Below are 9,968 nucleotides of genomic sequence, written 5' to 3' on the forward strand. Positions count from 1 at the left end.
GATGCGAGTTTTCTTGTTCCCTCCTTCATATTTGGCAGAGAAATGGCCTCTGAAAACAAGCAGCACCAGATGGCAGATACTCCTCTGCAGTAGACTTAGCTTGTGGCACAGCAAACCTCATAGTTGAGGGCCTTGAGAGTTGAGGCACTAAGCAATGAATCTGATTAGGATTAGCAACTGTGTGTTTATGGAAAAAACTTTCTTCTACTGATCTAATGGATTCTGATACTATCCTGTGTTCCTTTTTTTTTCTTACAAGTTGAATGCAACCGGACAAGTCAGTAGCCTGCCCTAAATGAATAATTGATTGTGGACTTATCGACCCATATGGCCATATATGAAAGATTGAGTTGCAGGATTTAGTTAATAGGCTTTCAGACCAACTACTGCAGAGTGGCTACACTAATAAATTGAGCCTTAATTAATTCCGACTCTGAGTGGCCTGAAGAAGTTTTTAGGTGGCTTATGGCTCAGTGGTAGATGTACAGAATAATCTTAGGGTATCATCTCGAGTATTGTGCTGATGCTAAGCAATCTTCCATGTACAGTTGATGTTTGATTTGATAGAATATATTTTTTAACAAAGTAAGAATGTTGTACTAGTATATAGAGTATTTATGACAAAATCTTGTACCTCTAGTGAAAAGGTGTCAAGACCTTTACTTTGCCATATTTTTCACTTTTCCATAATTTAGTTTTCCATAATCTTGTACCTAGTTCTGCATCTTTGAGAATTATAGTTTTGTTCATCTGTACATTTTTGTCCCAGGTTGCTCATGTATGTTATATATATTCTGCAGTGATTTTGTTGCTAAAGACAGTAAAACGCCAACTGTTACCTCGGGGGGTGAATTATCATCATTACATTCTGTTACTGGACATCAAACAGCATGGTTTGGAGCTTCAGGTCAGCTGTCTATGGCTGACATTGTGAAGATGGGTAGGCCTCATAGCCAGACAATAAACTCTCAGAAAAATGTCGATATGCGTTCTGAGGTAATTCAGGAGCATGAAATTGCTGCAAATCAGTATGTACCTCTGAAAGATGAATGGCCCTCAATGGAGAAGCCAGTGGCTGCTAGCACTTCTTTTGTATCAGTGGCACCAACTGAAGAGATATGCAATGGTGCAGCAGATTTACAATCCAGTAGAAGAGATCAACATCCGAAGGGCCAGTTGGAAGACACACATTCAGCAGAAAATGGTCTCTTTGGGAATCTTGGAAGAGATCATGTGCAACCTGACACTGTAGCTGGTGGAGCTGAGGTAGATGACTCTGTAGTTTCATCTGAGTATGATGATAATCCGCACAGATACCAAACGCAGAACAACCCTGCTGAGCACCAGAAAGGTAAGTATTTTATACAACATGTCTATAAAAGGAATGCTGTATTCTTATCATAATTGCACATACTTTGGCAGATGCTTGTGTGATTTTTCTTTTGATGATAATTCACACCTCATTGGATGTGTGTCATGAATAACCATGTGTCTCTGCAACTTGATCATTTTAGGTGTCGGGGGTAGTAAAAGGATCTTGCCTATTCTTTTGGTGTCAGATTTAACATTAAGGTTGACGAGAGACTATATTTGTTTGCTCTTGATGTTGTCTTATTCACTGTGTCTATATTCTTTTGCAGATGAAGACGAAATTTCGCCTGTTGTTGCCAACCTTCAAGACTTGAGCATAGAGAACCATGATCAATACACCTCTCATGATGAGGATAGACCTGCTGTCGTGATTCCAGATCATCTGCTAATCCATACAGAAGAGTGCTCACAGTTAAGCTTTGGAAGTTTTGGAGGCTTTGGATCAAGGCCTCTGAGCAACAGCTTAGAAGAGGCTTCTAGTGTAGCTCCACAGATTGAACGTGATGATGCTAGGTATGCCCTTATTTCTGATTTTCCTTTTCCAAATAGTTTCTGGGACCATTTCCTTTATACTAACCATCGATCGTCTTGTCCACAGAAATACCGAGTTCTATGGAGATGAACATCTAGGAACCATGTCCAATGGACATATGGTCCATGCGTCTTCTGCCAACAATTATGATGATTCCTCAGAATCTAAGCAAGAGGTTTTGTTGCCAGAAAACCCTGAAACTGCTCACCAGGAGAACCAGTACTCGTTTGCCCAGCCGGGTCCAGAGTATGCATATGAAAATGTGAAGCAGCAGCTGGATACTGCATTTGATGCTGCACAGACAAGCATGACTAATCAGATGCATAATCTTGCTTCATTAACAAATGTGATGGTAAGCTACATCCCAAGTGCACAAGGTTTTGCAGCTAATGGTTTCCTCTCGTAGCTTTTAAGAGAACCTTATATTATATCATATTAACGTATTTGTATGGTTTGGTGTTCAAATTTTCATCGAAAACGTAGTTTTGTCTGATGCTAGTAATATCCTTATAATTCTTAGTTGACATCACTATTTCAACAATTTGGTTTCAGCAAGGGTATACAAACTCAATTCCAAACACTCTATTGGCACAGACAGCACAGAGTGCCAGGGAGCTTGAACATCAGTATTCCCCTTTCTCAGGCCTACAGTCTGTGCCGTCAAGAAGCAACGATACCTCACTAGGTGGCCAAAGCATTTCCATGCCAGAGGTGATCCTTTTACCTGTAGACTGGAATGTTTTTTTAATCGAATAATATATCTTTGGTTTCTTTTGGATTTTGTTGTGAACTCGGTGAGAAGAAAGTAGGGATCCCTTGTTAATCGTACCCATGACCACTTTCTTGTCCGCTTGATGCAAAGCAGTAATACTTGCAAATAAGGATATCAATTTCGTTCAATTATATTATGTAGTGTCTTTCTTGTGCAAAGTTATGAAGGTTTGTTTATTTCCATGTAATTGGTTGTATTTTCTTGCATGCAGGCACTCAGAGGTGGACCAGCGCTTCCTCAACAGATCGCAATGAATCCGTATTCTCAGCCCACATTGCCTCTGACTCACTATGCCAACATGATCGGTTATCCTATGATACCTCAGAGCTACCCATACATCCCATCGGCTTTTCAGCAAGCATATGCTGGTAACAACTCATAACACCCGTCACTAGCTGCTTTGCTTCCACAGTATAAAAACAACACTTCCGCCAGTAATTTGCCTCAGTCAACAACTACTACCCCTGCTTCCTCCTCTACCTATATGTTTGGGAACTCGAGCAATGTTGAAACTGGAAACTTCCTTCTTAACCAACAACAACAGGCCGCTCCTTCTGGGGCAACACTTAGTTATGAAGACGTCCTGAGTCTACAGTACAAACAAAACAACTATCTATTGTCACTTCAGCAGCAGCAACAACAGCAGCTACAACAACAACAGCAGCAGCAGCAACAGCAACAGCAGCAGCAGCATCAACAACAGGTAATTGTTTCTCATTTTGACACTTGCAAAAGATCCTTGTTTTGACACTAAACGTGAAATTGTTTTAACTCAGAACGAAAATTTACCTATGTGGCTTCATGGACCTGGCTCTCAAACCATGTCGGGCGTCGCGGGCAACACGTACTATAACCTTCAAGCACAACAACAAAGTCAGCAGGTTCGCCAAGCTCAACAACAAGAGCAGCAGCAGTATGGATTGCTCGGTTACCCGAACTACTATCAGTCACAAACCGGAATATCAATAGAGCACCAACAGCAAAACCCTAGAGAAGGTGGCTCGCAAGGTCAGCCCTCAAAGCAAGCCCAGCAGCAGCAACAGCACTGGAAAAACTCTTACTAGGGTGGTTTTGGTTGTCTCAGGCTCATCGTTTGGTTACTGATCATGTAGCCATAGCTATAAAAGCTGATAACCAGTTAAATAGGTTATCGGTTATTATTGTGTAGGCTGAAGCAGATAAAGGATGGATCTTCATCAAGTCATTGTGAGTGTATTTATCATCTGTTAACTTAGGGAAAACTCTAATTTGGATCAATTCAACTTAAGACCAAAGAAAAAAGCACCAGTTCATGTCTCTTAAAGCTTTGCCTCTGTGCTCCACCTTGTATATAGTACTTTGCTTTCCATTTAAGTAGGTTTCAACTATTTTGTTGTGGTTTCGATTCCAATGGGGTTAACTTACAAAATTTGACTATGAAAGGTGTGAATCTCACTGGAGACAATGTCTTAAATAAAAGAAAACTAAAAATTGTACCAGAGTTAAGGTGACTCAATACAGTAGATATGAGTGTATTTATCTTCTTTTGTTAACTTAGGGAACAAGCAAATTCAAATTAGGATCCGTGCAACTAAAAAACAAAGAAAGAAGCAACAGTTCCTGTGTCATTAAAAGCCTTTGCCTCTGCATTGTTCACATTGTATTAACTCTCTGTTCTAGTAGTTTTCAACTTTTTATGGTTGATTGGTTTCAATTCTCATGTGGTTAAACCTGAAAGAGTGAAGTGAAAACAATAGAACTCTTCTTATATTTCTTCATTGAACCCTTAAACACTATTTTTCCAAGGTTTATTATGTACATATATATTTATTTATATAACAAGATCACAAGACAGATACGGGAACAGAAATGGGTGGTAGGGAGACATGGGTTTCAAAACCCCCTTCTCTATTACCAGACCGCATCATTGCTGTGTTTTCGCACCCGTTAAGAAACAAACCAAGGAGTGAAGTCGCATTCCGCCTACCTCGGTCTGTACCCGTGCGCAAAACGTTTTGGGTCAAACCAGTAAGATCCGGTGCTCTCACCACCTTCTCCACCACAACTGCTCCACCGTTTACGCAGAGATGTAACAAGGTAGCAACCGCATTTTCTTTCCCCCTTGGTGTTCCACATCTCATCAATTCAATGAGCCCCGCCACAGCTGATTCCTCTCTTCCTATAGTCTCTGCGCCTAAAGAATTATTCGCTACTACAGCCAACACTACCACCGCTCTCTCCGCCACAGCCTCATCCTTATCCGCCAAAGCTTTCACTAGAGCTAACACTCCTACCGAGTTTATCATCTTACTGTGATTATCTGGATCTCTCCATATACCACTTAAAGCGTTGATAGCATCTTTTCTCCCTCTCGGCTTTCCATTTTGAGACAGCAATACAAGTGATTCGATGCAGCCAACAGCGTTTGCGATCCGTTTCTTATATTCATGTACTGTAGAAAGACAGTACAATGTGGCTGCTGCGTTCCCTCGAGCTTCCAAAGTAAGACCCGAGGCGAGAACACTCACAATAGACTCAAGGCAATCATTTTCCTCCATGACCAGGCTCTTGTTTAACTCGCATTCGCATACAGACAAATTAAGCATTGCTGTAACCGACTGCTCTTGCGTAACAGCGTTTTGGGATTTAAGAAGCCTAACCAAATGTGGGATTGCACCTGCTTCTGCGATCAGTTCACCTCTTTCCCTTACTATTTTGCTTAGAAGACGGATCTCTCTTGCCGCCACTACCTGAGCTAACTCTGACTCACCAGCTAGATGTTGTATGAGAATCAATACAGTGGCTTTAGTTGCTTTCATTGAAGCTCTCGTTTGCATAACCCAAGCAGGAGACTCCTCGTCGGGTGACTCTCCAAACTCCGTTGCAGCGCACCAACGTGTTATCAAGTCTCTCAAAGCTCGGTTAGGAACAACACAAGAAGAGTCCACAATCTTTTGTCCTGTTTTGGGACAAGTAGAGTGACCTTCTTTAAACCACCTAACGATTGAGCTCCGATCATAAGTTTGTCCAGTGGAAACAATCACAGGATCTTTCATCAAACTAAGAGAGATGGAGCATACAAAATCCTTTGGTAGTGTTGTAAACGTGTCCACGATCTCCTCCGCAACTAAACATTTCCTCAGTTTCTTGGAGTTCTCGATGATACTCCAATCCAACCCATCTTCAAACCCAAACAACGAATACATGCAATACCGTGTGATAGCTACAAACCCGTTAATCACAGACCTTGAAGGCTCCAAATCATCACAGTCGTGATTCGAAATCTGCTCTTCTAAAAACTCGATTTCATCTCTGCAACGTTTGGGATCCTTGATCCCTAATTTCTCAACGAAGAAGGATCTCAGTTCATCCGTATTAGGTATTTCGCCGTTCTCAAATCCTTCAAGGAAAGAATATAATCTTTGCCGTAGCAGTTCCTCGTTGCGATCAACGAACAGTGTCGTCGGCGAGGTATTCGAACAAGACGAGTAAGACCTCAATCTTCCGAAGTAGGGAACGTGCGTTTCTGCGTTGGAAAGAGAAACGTACGCTGCGGAAGCACGAGATGAGCTCTGCTGAAACTGAAGCTAGTGTTCGAACGAGAGAGACGTCGGAGAGATCAACGGTTGTTGTCAAAAATGCTTCCAGTGACGGCGAGCTCCTTAGTCGTAAGGATGTAAATATCGCCTCTGTGGCCATGTTGATGATGGAGATGGCTACAAAAACCAGTTGTAGCTCGTCTTCTTTTTGCCCAAATCAAACAAGCCTAAGGTCTCATATATTTAGGTAGAAGAAGAAGAAGCTGCTTAAAACGCGTTTGGCAGAAAGCTGAAAAAAAAAAAATGTATTCGTTGTTATGAATGCTGAAATTAAAGTGCAAGTATGTAACATTGTAACGGATCATACTATTTAGTCACACTGACCATTCTCTGCATTAGGCTGGTAGTTGAGATCAATTACAACTTGGAGATTTTGTCTGTGTTCTCATACGCTATTCATGTCATCTGTTGTATGAAATAACAAGAGTTGGTTTTTAGTGGTACAACGCATGGCTCCGACAAAACATTTCACATTGGTTGGTTTGGTACGATGAGATAATAAATTGCTTTTGAATTCAAGAATGTAAAATTGTTTATTTGGTCAAGAGTGAAATTCCTAGAAACATTACATTAGAAAAGCGTCTATCACATAAGTTCTTTTAACTTGTAAAAAGTAACAAAAAAAAAAAAACGTAAACGACTAAAGAGAAAATTTCATTTAAACAACAAAAAAACAGTAGTCTAACCCCAAGTGCCACCACAAATTGTCTGTTTGAGGTGCGCACAGAAGCTAAAAAGCCTCTTCTGCTCTGCTTTTTGCCTCAGCAAAGTTTTACACCTTCTTTAAGCTAACTTAGAACCCGAAGAAGCCGAGCTCACTGGCCTTTTCCTTTTCAAAGGTCTCGAAATACTGGTATATGATGGTGACAGCCAACAGAATTCCAGTTCCCGACCCAATGGCTCCCATGAAATCAGCCAGAACAGTGAGTGCACCGATACACACTCCTCCAAAAGCCGCAGCTGTTGGGATATACCTGTTCAGTTCCTTCTGTAAGTTTGACTCTCTGTGTCCTGGCATCACCATTTGTTGTTCCTGTGATAAACATAATTTTCTGAGTCAGATATCCAACACCATGCAAACATTCAGGTTTATGTAGAGAGCTGTTACGATTTTATTACCTTGAGCTGCTTAGCTACATCCCTAGCAGAAGATCCAGAGACTTCAATCCATGTCTTTGAGAAAAGAGCACAAGCAGTGAGCATGAACACAATGTAGAACAGTGCATGGAACGGGTGAGCCGCCATATCCGAGAAGCTGCAAACATCATAGTAACATATATTAGTCAAACTGGCTGATGCATACCACTTTGATCGACTATATTGAATATTGAAAGACACTGCATTACCTTGCTGGAGCTGTGATGAGGTAAGCCAGACCACTAACTGGAATAGATTGTCCACTGTACTCAGATTCTTTCCACTGTCCCAAAAGGTTTACAAAGAAATTTCCGCTGAACTTCCTGTAGAGAAGCTGTTGACCACGAGGAAAATTCAATGTCAACATATTGTTGTTTGTAAAGATAAAATCTCATGCAGTGAAGTCGAAAGAATGTCTGTACTGTACCTGAGAGATGAAGTAAAGATTTGAGNGCTTAGCTACATCCCTAGCAGAAGATCCAGAGACTTCAATCCATGTCTTTGAGAAAAGAGCACAAGCAGTGAGCATGAACACAATGTAGAACAGTGCATGGAACGGGTGAGCCGCCATATCCGAGAAGCTGCAAACATCATAGTAACATATATTAGTCAAACTGGCTGATGCATACCACTTTGATCGACTAAAATGAATATTGAAAGACACTGCATTACCTTGCTGGAGCTGTGATGAGGTAAGCCAGACCACTAACTGGAATGGATTGCCCACTGTACTCGGATTCTTTCCACTGGCCCAAAAGGTTAACAAAGAAGTTTCCGCTGAACTTCCTGTAGAGAAGCTGTTGACCACAAGGAAGAGATTTAATGTCAACACAATGTCATTGTGGATATGACTCACATACAGTGAAGCGTAAGATTCTGTACCTGAGAGATGAAGTAAAGATTTGAAACAAGAGCGGATTGGAGGATGATGGGCATGTTAGAGGTGTAGAACAGCTTGATTGGGTAAGAACCCTGTTGTCCACGGGCATTCTTTGATCTCACAGGCAAAACCACGCGGAAACCTTGGAAGTAGATCACAATCAGGAAGATCAAGACTGTGGCAAGCAAGTTGGTAACATTCGGAAGGTTTTGCCGGTAGAAAGCTTGACGGAGAGCCGCAACCTTGTTGGACTTGGTTATCAACATATGGAACAGTGCAATAACAGCACCTTCAAACTCAGCTCCACGCCCGGTGTTGATGGTAGTTGGGCTAAATGCCTTCCAGATAATGCTTTCACTGCATATCATCAATATAAACTATTATGAATCGAATTTACCGAAAAGGATCTTGTCCTAGGAATCCAAAACAGCAAGGAATGGTTTTTAAAAGTGAGGAAGAGAAGTTGACCTACCAGATGTTGGTGGCAATGAAAAGGGAGATTCCTGAGCCGAGACCATATCCCTTCTGAAGGAGCTCATCAAGGCAGATAACAATGATTCCAGCAAAGAAAAGCTGGAGGATGATGAGAATGGCATTTCCAACACCAAGCTGTCCAACGGGACCATACATTCCAGAAAGAACATATGCAACAGCCTCACCGATGGCAATCAGAATACCAAGAAGTTTCTGAGCACCATTCCTATAAAATAAGTACAAACACAGAATAAGAACTATAGTAACGACAGGGTCAACTCAAACCAGACATAAGAAACAGTTCGACTAAACATGTAATGTAATGTCCCATAATTCATAATGAAGAAACAAAAAACACTTACAAGAGGGCACGATCCTCACGAACATTGTTGTCAACCTCAATAATCTTGGAACCAGCCAAGAGTTGCATCACGAGTCCAGACGTGACAATAGGAGTAATACCGAGTTCCATGACAGTTCCACGGTTGGAAGCAAGAATGACACGCATCCAGTAGAAGGGATCCGCACCGGTCGTGGAATGGATTCCATAGAGTGGGAGCTGACTGCAGACAAGAAAGATGAAGAGAGAGATGACAGTGTAGATAACCTTCTCTCTGAATGGCACCTTCCTGTCAGCACTCTGAACCTCAGGCAAGAAAGCCAAAAATGGCCTCACCAAATGCAAAACTCTAAATCCTCCTCCCATTCTAGTACCCGATCAAGTTTCTATGCTTCTGTACAAATCACAAACCTAGTAAGCTTCTAAAACACACAAATCGAAACGCATGCACCACAGATTCACAATCTAGCTGTAGAATTCACAAATCAAAGTTTTCGCAGCTAGGCTAACTAGCTCAAAATCAATGAATCTGAACAATTACGTAAACCGAGTCAATCATTTGACTCGGTCGATCTAAAAACCAGATCTATCAGAGCTTCTCCGATCCATACATATAAATTCGATACTAAAACAGGGGGAAACAGATCTAAGAACACCGATCGATAAAATCAACTACAGATCTGATTTAAGAAAAAGAAGACACAGATGCGAAGCGACGACTCACAAGAAATCACGATTGGAGAAACGAAAACATTCCGGGGAGAAAGCAATTGAGGGAAAATAGAAGAAGATAAAAGAAGGAGGAGGAAGCTTACGATATGTAGAGTAGAAAGAAAACAGAGACCGATCAGCTCCGAAACCAATGGGCTTCGATGGATGGATAA

The 9,968-nt window shown here is 41.4% G+C and overlaps 3 protein-coding genes across 4 annotated transcripts in view; 1 reads left to right on the forward strand and 2 right to left on the reverse strand.

Moving 5' to 3' along the window:
• Window positions 1-4,044, forward strand: part of LOC104749442 — a 6,554-nt gene extending 2,510 nt beyond the window's left edge. The window contains exons 6-11 of the mRNA XM_019237936.1: window positions 894-1,351; window positions 1,641-1,884; window positions 1,970-2,255; window positions 2,456-2,614; window positions 2,887-3,378; window positions 3,452-4,044. Coding sequence (XP_019093481.1) covers window positions 894-1,351; window positions 1,641-1,884; window positions 1,970-2,255; window positions 2,456-2,614; window positions 2,887-3,057 — 1,318 coding nt within the window. The 3' untranslated portion in view covers window positions 3,058-3,378; window positions 3,452-4,044. The remainder of the gene's footprint in view (window positions 1-893; window positions 1,352-1,640; window positions 1,885-1,969; window positions 2,256-2,455; window positions 2,615-2,886; window positions 3,379-3,451) is intronic.
• LOC104753268 (U-box domain-containing protein 17-like) lies at window positions 4,499-6,589 on the reverse strand. The gene is made up of 2 exons (XM_019237665.1): window positions 6,578-6,589; window positions 4,499-6,241 (listed from the first exon to the last, which is right to left on the reverse strand). The coding sequence occupies exons 1-2, from the start codon at window positions 6,587-6,589 to the stop codon at window positions 4,499-4,501; spliced, it is 1,755 nt and encodes a 584-aa protein (XP_019093210.1).
• LOC104749444 (protein transport protein Sec61 subunit alpha-like) lies at window positions 6,774-9,968 on the reverse strand. 2 transcript variants are annotated; one of them, XM_019237937.1, is made up of 7 exons: window positions 9,900-9,968; window positions 9,107-9,478; window positions 8,743-8,970; window positions 8,273-8,627; window positions 7,600-7,724; window positions 7,373-7,508; window positions 6,774-7,286 (listed from the first exon to the last, which is right to left on the reverse strand). In XM_019237937.1, exons 2-7 carry the CDS (start codon window positions 9,448-9,450, stop codon window positions 7,047-7,049), a joined length of 1,428 nt encoding a protein of 475 aa, XP_019093482.1. In that variant the 5' UTR covers window positions 9,451-9,478; window positions 9,900-9,968; the 3' UTR covers window positions 6,774-7,046. The 2 variants fall into 2 exon arrangements, with proteins under 2 accessions (XP_019093482.1, XP_019093483.1); XM_019237938.1 differs by having other exon boundaries at window positions 9,809-9,956.

The sequence above is a fragment of the Camelina sativa genome, chromosome 16 (assembly GCF_000633955.1).
Source record: "Camelina sativa cultivar DH55 chromosome 16, Cs, whole genome shotgun sequence".
NCBI lineage: Eukaryota > Viridiplantae > Streptophyta > Magnoliopsida > Brassicales > Brassicaceae > Camelina > Camelina sativa.

Excerpts from the sequence above, each read along its gene's own strand:
- LOC104749444 (XM_019237937.1), bottom strand. The coding sequence starts at position 9,450 with ATGGGAGGAGGATTTAGAGTTTTGCATTTGGTGAGGCCATTTTTGGCT. Across the intron at positions 7,725-8,272 it reads ATCTTTACTTCATCTCTCAG|CTTCTCTACAGGAAGTTCAG; the intron begins GTACAGAATCTT and ends CGTGGTCAACAG. Across the intron at positions 7,509-7,599 it reads CTCATCACAGCTCCAGCAAG|CTTCTCGGATATGGCGGCTC; the intron begins GTAATGCAGTGT and ends TGATGTTTGCAG.